Source organism: Petaurus breviceps, unplaced genomic scaffold, assembly GCF_028583685.1.
Source record: "Petaurus breviceps papuanus isolate PSGF00001 unplaced genomic scaffold, PetGlider_PUasm1.0 428, whole genome shotgun sequence".
In the NCBI taxonomy this organism is placed as follows: Eukaryota; Metazoa; Chordata; class Mammalia; order Diprotodontia; family Petauridae; genus Petaurus; species Petaurus breviceps.
Genome location: NW_027186331.1, coordinates 4430624 through 4442860, shown reverse-complemented (window position 1 = coordinate 4442860; position 12237 = coordinate 4430624). Strand labels below are relative to the sequence as shown.

At 45.5% G+C, this 12237-nt stretch overlaps 1 protein-coding gene and 1 long non-coding RNA gene across 3 annotated transcripts in view; both read right to left on the bottom strand.

Annotated features, from left to right (window-relative positions):
* UBE2L3 (ubiquitin conjugating enzyme E2 L3) overlaps positions 1 to 11221 on the bottom strand; it is a 66165-nt gene extending 54944 nt beyond the window's left edge. For both annotated transcript variants that reach the window (XM_069100909.1, XM_069100907.1), the window contains exon 1: positions 11099 to 11221. In XM_069100909.1, coding sequence (XP_068957010.1) covers positions 11099 to 11125 — 27 coding nt within the window. In that variant the 5' untranslated portion in view covers positions 11126 to 11221. The remainder of the gene's footprint in view (positions 1 to 11098) is intronic.
* Positions 9789 to 10673, bottom strand: LOC138171415 (uncharacterized). The gene is made up of 2 exons (XR_011170878.1): positions 10479 to 10673; positions 9789 to 10216 (listed from the first exon to the last, which is right to left on the bottom strand). It is a non-coding gene; the product is annotated as an uncharacterized lncRNA (long non-coding RNA).
* Positions 11222 to 12237: the final 1016 nt, after the last annotated feature.

Below are 12237 nucleotides of genomic sequence, written 5' to 3'. Positions count from 1 at the left end.
GAACCTTTCTGTTGGTTCAGAGCTCCTGAGACTGTCCTGCAGACAGACAGTGAATACTGTCCACTGGTGAAGGACAGTGCTGTTGTTGCAGGGGTCTGGAGACTGTCCTGCAGACAGAGTGAATACTGTCCACTGGTGAAGGACAGTGCTGTTGTTGCAGGGGTCTGGGAACCTTTCTGTTGGTTCAGAAGCCCTGAAGAAGTATTTTCTTGTTGTATGTTCACAGAAATCCTGGGAGAGGGTTTTGCTAATGTTTTCAGGGGTTCTAGGACTGTTCTACAGACAGAGGATGAAATAATGAAGACACTGGCAATGTATCTTGTGGCCTTGCTAAGCCTTGTCTCCCCAGGAACTAAGATTGCTGAGAACTTGCCTCCTGTCAAGATGAAGAAAAGACCTCCATTTGGGTATTAAGTGCTGTGCTTAAACTTGCTGTAACTCTGGGGTAGATTCAATTGTGATCCAGGGGTGGGGAACTTTTGACCTTTTGGTGTTCTGTGGTTGAACAAATGAATGTACTTTACTTATGTTTGGAAACTAATCTCCATTTGAGAAGAGGGGCTTTGTGATGGACTAAATGAAGGTACAGCCTAGGGGTGGAGTAGTATTTAGAACAGGGACTTTGTAATTGATTGAATGATTGGAAGGTCCTGGGGTGGGGTCGTAGTTGGAGATTATTTAATCACCCTTAGTAAATGCTGTATTTTGAATGATGTCATGTTTTGATCTTCTCTGTTCTTGGTTTGTCACTGAATAAAATGGAGAGCGCCTATGCTGGTATTCTGAACCTTGGGAAGTTGCCTTTCCTTGGCGTTACATTACAACATCTGAAGCAGAAAGACACACAGAGTAAAGGCAAAAGGTTGGAGCAGAATATATTATGCTTCAGCTGAAGTAAAAAAAAAAAAGCAAGGGTGGCAATCCTGATCTCAGACAAAGCTAAAGCAAAAATAGATCTAATTAAAAGAGACAAAGAAGAAAAAATGCACCACAGACAATGAAATAAGTCAATACTACATGTATATAATATATAATATGCATCAAGTGGTATAGTATCCAAATTCTTAGAGTAAAAGTGAGTTACAGGAAGAAATAGACAGCAAAACTATACTAGGAGCAGCTAGGCAGTGCAGTGAATAGAACATGGGTCCAGAAGTCAGGAGGACCCGAGTTCGAATCCAGTCTAAGATAGTTGACACACTTAACTAGCTGTGTGACCTTGGGCAAGTCACTTAACCCCAACTGCCTTGCCTTATCCCTCAAGGAAAAAAAAACCTATATTAATGGGGGACCTCAACCTCCTCCTCTCAGAACTAGATAAATCTAACCACAAAATAAACAGGAAAGAAGTTAAAAAGGTGAATAGAATTTTAGAAAAGTTAGATATGATAGGCCTCTGGAGAAAACTGAATGGAGATAGAAAGGAATATATTTTTCTTGGTGGTACATGGCACATACACAAAAAATGACTATATTATAGCATAAAAATCTCACAATCAAATGTAGATAGGCAGAGAGATTAAATGCATCCTTTTCAGATCATGGATCAATAAAAATTACAGATAAAGGGCCATGGAAAAGTAGATTAAAAATTAATTGGAAACTAAATAATCTAATCTTAAAGAATGAGTGAGTCAAGAAGAGAAACAATAATTTCATCAAAGAGAATGACAATAATAAGACAATATACCAAAACTTACAGGATGCAGCCAAAGGAAAAAAATCAAATTACCAGTATCAAAAGTGAAAAGGGTGAATTCACTACCAATGAAGAGGAAATTAAAATCATAATTAGACACTATTTTGACCAACAGTATCCCAATAAATCTGAAAATCTAAGTGAAATGGATATTTACAAGAATATAAATTGCCTAAATTAACAGAAGAGGAAATAAAATATTTAAATAACCCCATTTTAGAAAAAGAAATTAAACAAGCCATCAATGAATTTCCTAAGAAAATATTTCCAGGGTCATCCAATATTATATAAACTATTTTGAAAAACAGGTGAAGAAGTTCTACCAAATTCCTTATGACATAAATATGGTGCTGATATCTAAACCAGGAAAAGCCAAAGCAGAGAAAGAAAATTATAGACCAACTTCCCTAATGAATATTGTCACAAAAAATTTAAATAAAATATCAGAAATGGGATTACAGCAATTTATCATGAGTATAATAATACACTATGACTGGGTGGGATAGATCCCAGGAATGCAGGGCTGATTCAATATTAGGAAAAATATTAGCATAATTGATCATATCAATAACAAAATCAACAGGAATCATGATTATCTCAACAGATGCAGAAAAAGCTTTTGACAAAATACAGCACCTATTCCTATTAAAAACACTAGAGAGTATAGAAATACAAGGAACTTTCCTTAAAATGCTAACTAGCATCTATCTAAAACCATCAGTAAGCATTATCTGTAATAGGGATAAGTTAGAAGCCTTCCCAATAAGATCAGGAATGAAACAACCAGCTAGGTGGCACAGTAAATAGAACATGGGTCCAGAAGTCAAGAGGACCCAAGTTCAAATACAGTCTAAGGCACTTGACACACTTACTAGCTAAGTGACCTTGGGCATTCACTGCGCCACCTAGCTGCCCATTATCACCGCCACTGTTCAATATTGTACTAGAAATTTTAGCTTTAGCAACAAGAGAAAAAGAAATTGAAAGAATTAGACTAGACATTGTGGAAACAAAACTATCATTCTCTGCAAATATGATGGTAGACTCAAAGGATCCTAGAGAATCAACTAAAAAACTACTTGAAATAATTAACTTTAGTTAACAAACAAAGTTGCAGGATATAAAATAAATCCACATAAATCATCAACATTTCTATATATTATCAACAAACCTCAGCAAGAACAGATAGAAAAATTCCATTTAAAATAACTGTAGACAATATAAAATATTTGGGAGTCTATTTGCCAAGACAAACCCAGGAACCAGATGAACACAATTACAAAATACTTTTTACACAAATAAAATCAGACCTAAAGTGGAAAAAGATGAACTGCTCACAGGTAGGCCGAGTTAATATAATAAAAATGACAATTTTACCTAAATTAATTTATTCAATGCCATACCAATCAAACTACAAAAAAGTTATTTTATAGAGCTAGAAAAAAAATTCATACAGAACAAAAGATCAAGAATATCAAGGGAATTAATTTTTTAAAAAAGCAAAGGAAGATGGCCTAGCTATGCCAAATATAAAACTATATCATAAAGCAGCAATCATCAAAACTATTTGGTACTGGCTAAGAAATTAAGAGTGGTAGATCAGTGGAATGAATTAGATACACAAGACCCAGTAGTAAATGATTATAGTGATCTAGCATTTGATAAACCCAAAGACTCCAGGTTCTGGGATAAGAACACACTGTCTGACAAAAACTACTGGGAAAACTGGAAAATTGTATGGCAGAAACTAGGCATAGATCACCATCTCACACCATACACCAAGATAAGGTCAAAATGGGCACAGAGTTTAGACATGAAGGGCGATACCATAACCAAAGTAGGAGAGCAAGGAATAGTTTACCTGTCTGACCTATGGAGAAGGGAAGAATTCATGACTAAACAAGAGATGTAGAACATTATGAAAGGCAAAATGGATAATTCTGATTACATTAAATTAAAAAGATTTTGCACAAACAAAACAAATGCAACCAAGATTAGAAGGAAAACAGAAATATGGGAAACAATTTTTGCAGCATTTCTGACAAAGGCCTCATTTCTCAAATGTATAGAGAACTGAGTCAAACTTTTAAGAATGCAAGTCATTTCCCAATTGACAAATGGTCAAAGGATGTCAACTGGCAGTTTTCAGATGAAGAAATTAAAGCTATCTAGTCGTGAAAAAAATGCTCTAAATCACTATTGATTAGAGAAAGGAAAATTAAAACAACTCTGAGGTACCACCTCATACCTATCTGATTGGCTAATATGACAGAAAAGGAAAAAGATAAACATTGGAGAAGATGTGAGAAAACTGGGACAATAATATTGATGGAGTTGCAAACTGATCCAACCATTCCGGAGAACAATTTGGAACTATGCCCAAAAGGCAATCAAACAGCATACCCTTTGACCCAGCAATCCCAGTGCTAGGTCTATAACTCAAAGATATCAGAAAAAAAGCAAAAAGGACATACATGTGCAAAAATATTTATAGCAGCTCTTTTTGTGGTGGCAAAGAACTGGAAATTGAGAGAATGCCCGAACAAGTTGTAGTATATGAATGTAATGGAATAGTATTGTCCTATAAGAAAAGATGAACAGGCAGATCAAAAAACCAAACCAAACCCTGAAAAGACTTATATGAACTGATGCTGAGTGAAGTGAGCAGAACCAGGAGAATATCAGTCATATGAATGACTTAGCTGTTCTCTGCAATTCAATGATCCAAGCAACTCACAAAAATCACAAGACTTGTGATCAAAAATGCTCTCCACCTCCAGAGAAAGAACTGAGAGACTCTGAATGCTGATTGAAGCAGACTATTTTCACTTTCTATTTGGTTTTTCTTTGTGGCTTTTCCCTTTTGTTCTGTCTCTTTTTTCACAACATGACTAACGTGGAGAATATGTTTACACGACTGCACATGTATAACCTATATCAGATTGCTTGCTGTCTTGGGGAGGGGAGATAGGAAAAAAAAATCTGAAACTCGAAATCTGATAGAAAATGAATGCAAAAAACTATTTTTACGTGTAATTGGAAAAAATAAAATACTAGTTACAAAAAAAAAAAAAACCACCCCACCCCAAATAGGATCATGAAGAGTCAGACAACTCTGAAATGACTGAACAAGAAAAATTAGAGCTGGGGGCCTGCATGCACCCAAGTCTTCTGACTATATAATGAGAGTCCAGACAAGATGAGCACGAAGGTTTGTCCTACCTCCAAATCTAGGGCTGATTTGCTTGAATGTCAGCCAACTTTTCCCAGTGAGCCAGGTGTCTGACCTTTCAGTCTTGCCCAGGTTCATCCTTCTCTTCAAACAACATCACTGCCAACAGTTTAATAAACAAGTTTGAGAACAAGGTGGAAAGGGCCCAGAGTTGGCTGCCTTTGGGGAAGTCATTCCACTTTGGGGGACTTCAGTGCTGCCTCTGAAAACTGCAGAACTGCTTAACTCATGTGGTTTTCCAAGAAAAGCATCTGGTCAGCTTCAACATAATGTGTACATACTAGGACTTGACTCAACCAAAACTTATGAGTAAGTGCTTACAATGTAAGCCAGTGAGCTAAAGCCAGGGGAGACAAAGACAAAAACCCCAAAGAACGTGCCCTCAGACATGACATTCGATGGAAATTATTCACAGAAGTGTGATTTATTCTCAGTTGTTCTTCTATCGGCTGACACTTACAGTGACTGCTGGGGGAGCAGGGGGTTTTACTGATACTGTAGTTGTGTAAGCAGATGTTTTTACACCCATTTAACAAAGGAGGAATCTTTAGGAAAAGATTAGCTGTAAGGTTTGCAAAGCATTTTGCAAATATGTCATTTTAATTTCCTAACAAACCCGCGAGATAGGTGCTATTATTACCCCCCACTACACGGATGAGGACAGGGAGAAAGGGGTGCAGTCACTTGCCCAGGGTCACCTGGTTTGTAAGTATTTCAGATCTTCTCGACTCCAAGCTCAGGCCAGAGCTCTTCCCACTTCATCATCTGTCTCCCCAGCCCAAGCCCAGCACTCACTGCAGCCACGCAGCCATCCATTATGCCACACTGCCCCTCCAATTAAGGCCACAGGTATGATCCAACATCCTGGTCCATAAGAAACAAAAGCTTCTCAACCTTTAATCAGACCAAACAGAAAGAGAAAGTAACTTTCAACTGCCCCCCATGCACCACTTCCCACCCCCCAACAATGCTGAACCAACTATTTTCATTGGGAGAGCTGGCAAAGGAGGATGTCTTTCATTCTAGTAGCTCCCTCAACACAAGAAAATGTACAGCAATGGACTGTACATTTATTTGGCTTACCCAAGATCATGTTACAAAAAGGTCAATGCAACTGCAAGAAAAAATGGAAAGACTGAGATGACCAGTGAAAGGAACTGTAGAATGAGAAACACACACACACACACACACACACACACACACACACTCCTTGACTACACACAACCACATCTGTATAAAAAAGAAAATGCCAAAGGTTGTGGAGTGTCAGCTGAAATGGGGCATAGATCAAAAGGATTTTTTGCTTGTCTGTTCATTTATGTCTAATTTGACAATGCTATGGGTTAATGTGAGCTTTTAGCCCATATTTTCTAGCTTTTTTGATTGTCTTTGTTAATAGTTAAATTTATTGGGTGATGTGTGGGTTTTTTTTAAGGGCAACCCAGGTAAAGATGACCAAGTATGAAGTCTAAGATGGACCCAGCAACAGACTTTGTTTTCCAAAGACAGACTGAGCCCAGGCTGAGGGGCTGATCCGGGGTTATCCAGTCCCCAGATCACTTCCGTATTTTGGAACTCAAAAAAGCCACGTGCCCCTATTAATGTAACTCTGAACCCCGAAGTGCTGGAGAGAGAAGTCTCTAACATAGTGATGTGACAGGGAACACCAGCTCTTAAGGAGAGACAAGATTTCCCTAGACATGGGGGAAAACCCCCCAGTGAATACCAGTTTCACGCACTAATCTCAAAAATCCCTGTCTCAGTCACAGAAAACCTGCCAAATGAGATGGGCTCTGATGAGCTCGAAGTGACCTAAATGTCCAACAATGAGGGAACGGTTCAGTAAATCTTGTGGCACATAAGATGAAGTGAAAAGTGTGAGGACTAGAAAACCTTGAGAATGATTTACAAAAGAATGCAAAGTGGGGAGAAGCAGAGCAGATACAGGCACTAGAAATCTTAATAGTAAGAGCAGACTGCAAATATAGTTTTGTCACTGAAATCAATGCAGTGAAGAACATGGCTGCTATGCAAGTTTGACTATTTGGCTGGATGGTTCCCACAGTCAGATATGAATGCCTTCAGTGCTTTAATTAACAGGCAGCTCGATGGCATAGCAGATAAAGTGCTGACTTGGGGTTAGGAAAACCTGGCTTCCAATCCTGTCTGAAACACCTAATAATGCCATGTGACCCTAGGCAACTCCTCTGAGCCTATTTTCTAATCTGTAAAATGGGGGTGATAATAACAGCACCTGCCTCCCAGGGAGGCAGTAAAGATCAAATGAGATACTCTAGGTAAAGCCTTTCCCAAACCTCCAAGTACAATACAAATGTCAGCAATTACAATCACTCTTCTTGTTAATTACCTGCATTCACAAGAAACAAAGAACTAACCCCTATTAGGGTACAACCCACTAAGAGCTTCAGGACTCCAAGGCGGCTGAAGGAGGTGTGAGGGGAGAGCTGGGAGACTCCAGGACAAAACACCACTGGGCCCTTCTCCAAGAGCCGCAAGACGGGATTCACAAGGTACCCAGAGAGCACAGAGACCAGGAATCAGGGAGACAGACGCCTGAACAGGGCGTCCAATGGAGAGCTGTGAAGAGAGGCTCAGACTCCTGGCAGCAGTTTCCTTAATCACTTTCTTCTCAAGGAGTTTCAGAGGTCAGGTTACTCGTCCACAGCCACACAGCCAGAAAGCCTCGAACCCAAGCCTGACCTCCAAGTCTAGCTCTTTTTCTACAGTATCATTCAACTGGCAAAGCTGTGGGCAGCCAGCAGCTAGGCGAACACTGGCCTGGGTGAGGCACCGAGCACAGGAAGGGGCTGAGCTAAGGGAAGCCTTGCTCTCTGGGGCACTTGCTGGTGATTAGGAAGTCTACCCTGACAAAATGAGTTGGGAATGGGGCAAGCAGGTGCCCATGAACTAGGGAATGGCTGAAAAAAATCGTGGTGTATTAATGCAATGAAATAATACTGCACCACAAGAAACAATGATTACAAAGAATTCAAAGAAATATAGAAAAAGTTAAGAGAATCCAAATTAGAAAAAATGGCAGCAGGAATTGGGATGAAATGTATAAGGAAAAAAGGGAGAGATGACAGAAAGTGAGAGAGAGGGAGAGGGAGAAAGGAAGAAAAGAGAAGGAAGGAGGGAGGGAGAGAAGAGAGATAAGAGAAATGAACAAGAGCAAAGAAGGAAGGTGGGAGGCAAGGAAGACAATGAGGGGAGGAAGGGGGGAGAGGGATGGGAAAATACAGAAAGAAAATGAGGAAAGAGAAAGGAGGAGGGGGAGAGAGGATATACTATCAAAGGAAACAGTCTAGATAACTGGAGGGACAGCCAGGTGGTCCAACAGATAGAGCACCAGACCTAGTCAGGGAGACTCATCTTCCTGAGTTCAAATCCGGACTCAGACACTTACTATATGACCCTGGGCAAGTCACTTTATCCTGTTGGCCTCAGTTTCCTCATCTGTCAAATAAGCTGGATAAGGAAATGGCAAACACTTCAGGATCTCTGCCAAGAAAAACTCCCAAATGGAGTCATAAAGAGTTGGACCCAAGTGAAATGACTGAACAAGGACAACTGGGGAGGGCTATTGCCACTGATGGACAAGGGTCAGGGGGCAGTTGGAGATAACAGAGTGTAAATAGTCGGGGCACGTTGAGCCCGAGGAGCTTCTTACTTCCATGAGACCAGGAAGCACAGCAATGTGTAGAACCCAAAGGGCATTTCACTTGCATTCAGAGGATCCAAGCTCCAATTGACCTGTGTGACCTTGGGGTACCTGAGAGCTCCTGTAACCTCAGAGAGCTTCAGTTTCCTCACTTGCCAAAAGGAAAGGGAGTCCTAGCAGGGAGGCCAGAAATCACAGACCAGCAGAACAAACAGCTGGGAAAGCAAAGCAAGCTGTACACAAGAGAGGCCAGAAGGTCCAGGTACAGGCCTTTTCTATTATGTATATGGGAAGGTCCATTTTTTGTGTTTGTTAAATGTGTTTCAGAATAAAAATTAAAATTCCAAATAAGAAGGTTGGCCCACAAGGATCCTTTCCAGTTCAGTCTCACTCTATGATTCTATGAATCAAGTTCACAATATAACTGTAGCTTTAAAAAGACACTGACCATTTTTAAAAGTCAGTATTATGCAACAGAACCATGAAACCCCAGAGGTGGGAGTGGTCATCGAGTGCAGGAGGCACAAGTCCTGCGGCCTCTCCCAGAAAACCCCTCCAGAGCCTCTTTCTTTGGACAGCGCTCATCCTCCTCCCAATCACAGTCTACTAGATGCCAATGTTTGCTTAGAAGCACTCAGCGTTAGCAAACAGTCCTCGAAGCAAGCTTTGGCCAAAGCCAATTCTTGGTGAAGTTCCCCCTTCAAGTCAATGAGAAGTTTTTAGAAGAGATGTGAGGGCAGACTCAAGTTGAATTTCCCTGGGCCCTATGTGCTCAGTTTCATTTTGGATTATTTGGTTTCAGTTTCTAATTTAGACACAAAACTTCCGAGTCTGTTTTTTCTTTTGTCATCAAGGAATACTCAATTTACCAATTCTGTTTGGAAATTAAAAGACATTGAAAATTCTTTCTTAAAATGTAGCTTTGTAAAACTTGCACTACAAAGGCAGGTTAAAACCATTAGCTGAACTCAAACCAAAATATGTTGAAGATTTTAAGAAAATCTAAAAAATGTCAACCTGATTTATGGGAACTATATTAGACTAAAAATATTGTATACAATTTACAGATGAGCCCTTGTGACAAAGAGTCCGAGGGAAGAAAAACTGGCTTTCTACAGGAAGTTTCAAATCTTTAAAATGGGTTTTCAAAGCAATATCTGAGTATACATAAAGCATAGCTTTGCATTATCTTTATTTTAAAAAAGGAGAGAGGGTTTGTTCTCAACCCTCTCGGGCCAGAGAGGAAGCAGTCTCAAGCTGAGCAGACACTCTGAGGCATTCCCAGCCCAGAGAGCACAGCCCTCCCCACAGCAGGGTGCCAAACAGAAAGAGGGGTCGCCCCGTGCAGCAGGTGCGGTGCTGGACAGTGGCCCTACCAAGACCGTGGAACTGACATTCCTACTCCGCCGGCCTCAGTTTCCACCCCGTAAAAGAGCCTCTGCGGCCACAAAGCCCAAGTTCCACCGTCACGCAGCGGGTCGGGGCAGGACATCGGGTGCAAAAAAGGCTAATGCCCAGCGCCTCTCCTTCCCGGATGGGGGAGGGTCTCAAAGCAATCAACACTCTCGGAGGCCCGGCGCCGGCGTCTTTAGAGGTCACGAATCTGGGAAACATCCAGCGGATTAAGCGCATCAGCTGTCGGGGCCCCCCCAGGAGCCCCCTCAAACCCCCCCCCCGCCCCGCGGCGCCCGGCCCTAGGATTCCATCCGAAACCAGCTTGGCCGTGCGCCCCGCCCCCGGCCCAGGAGGGGGACCCCTGAGGGCCCCGCCCCCCAGGCCTCCGCCCCGCCCCAGGGGGCTTTAAGCACAGCCCCCCCCGCCCCCCCGGTGCCCCATCACGTTGGGGGCAGGGGGCCGCTTTCCACCTCAACAGCCGCTTTGGGGGGAAACCCCCGAGTTCCGATCGTGCCCCGCCACTTCCCAGCGGCGAGTCCCCGAGCACGTCACTTCCCCAGTGTGCCTCAGTTTCCTCCCCGGTAGCGCGGGGGGCCGGGAGGCTGGAGGACAATAAGAGATGACAATTGTCCCCTCTCCCCGCGAGGCGCCGGGGCGCGCCCGCCCCCCCAAATCCCGGCCTTGGGTGGGAGGGGGCGCTGGGGGCGGGGAGGGAGAGGAGGGGCGGAGGCCGGCGGCGGGGCAGCCCGGCCCGGGGCCGCAGCACACCCCGCGATGCCTCGGTTTCCCCGGCGGGGCGGGGGAGCACGGGGGAGGCCCGGCCGGGGCCTCGGGGGCCGCTCGCCTCGGCCCGACCGGGCCTCGGCCTGTCCTCGGCCCCTCAGGCCCGGCCGCGGAGCCGCCTCACGGGCGCCCGGAGGCCCGGCCGGGCCGGGGCGAGGCTGAGCCGAGGCCCGGAGGGGGAGGGCGTGCGGGGGTCGCGGGCCCGGGGGCCCGGCCGGGGGGGCGGAGCGGGAGCCGCCGCCGCCGCCCGGGCTCGGGCTCGGGCTTCGCCTCGGGCCCGGGCCCGGCCCCGCGGAGCCGCCTTTACCTTCATCAGCCTCCTGCTGGCCGCCATCTTGGGTCTGGTGCTGCTGCTATCCCACAATGCATCGCGGCCGCCGGGCGGCTCGAGCCCCTGCACTTCCTGCCGCGCGCGCGAGCGCCGAGGGGCGGGGCTGGGGTTGGAGGGGAGGGAGAGGGAGAGGTGGGGGGAGACATGGGGGGAAAGGGGGAAGGGGGGGGAGAGGCGGCGGCGGGGGGGCAGGGAAGGGGGAGCGCTGGGAGGGGCACAGGGGAGAGAGGGAGGGGGCTGCTCGGGCACGCGCCCCTGCCCCTCCCGTCCCCATCGCTCCCACCCCCAGATTTGGACCAGAACCCATGACTTAGGCTGGGGGTGGGGGGCGGTTATCCTTTTGTCTTCCCTCTACAGGGAAGGAAACTGAGGCGCACAGGAGGGAGGGGAGAGAGGAGGAAGGAGTTGGGGAAGGGGCTGCTACCAGACCAAAGGGATAGTCCCCTTGGGGAGCGCTGTGGGGAAGGCTTCGGACCCCTCCTGGCTGTGTGACCCTGGGCAGGGAGCCTCGCCCTTGCCTGCCTCGGTTTCCCCGTCTGTAAAATGGGGGCAGCCGCGGCCCTGCGGGTAGAGCTCCGGGACAGCTCCCTGCAGTGAGCACCGGCCCTTCCCCGGGCACGAGGCCGCCGGCCAGGGGCTAATTGCATTCACTGAGTGTTTCTTTGCTGACTTGGTCTGGGCATAGAGACGGAGCGGACCCTGCCAAGGCGCTCTGCACCCCTGGGGGTCCCTGGCTCAGCCTGGGGGGAGAGAGAAGAGAGCTGGGGAAGGGGGGAGAAGGGCACCCTGGAAAAGGGGGAGGCAGAGGCTGAGGGGAGAAAGCAAGCCCCCACCCCCCAGCAAAATAGAAACCCCACAGATTACAGCAGAAGAAACTGAGGCCGAGACCCCAGAGCTCTATCTTGAGGATGCCAGGCTCATTAGCGGCTCTCTTTGGTTCTGCTCCCCTCGTGATTACTTAGTTCACTCCATTAGAAAATGAGGCTGGGTTCGTTTGGTTTTTCACATTGAACTATTCAGCCAATTACTAAGAATTGCTTGTAAGGTCTGGTTCTAATAGAATGTAAGCTCTAGTCAACCATCAGTCTGCAAGGCTTGATAGGAGCCAGGGTCCG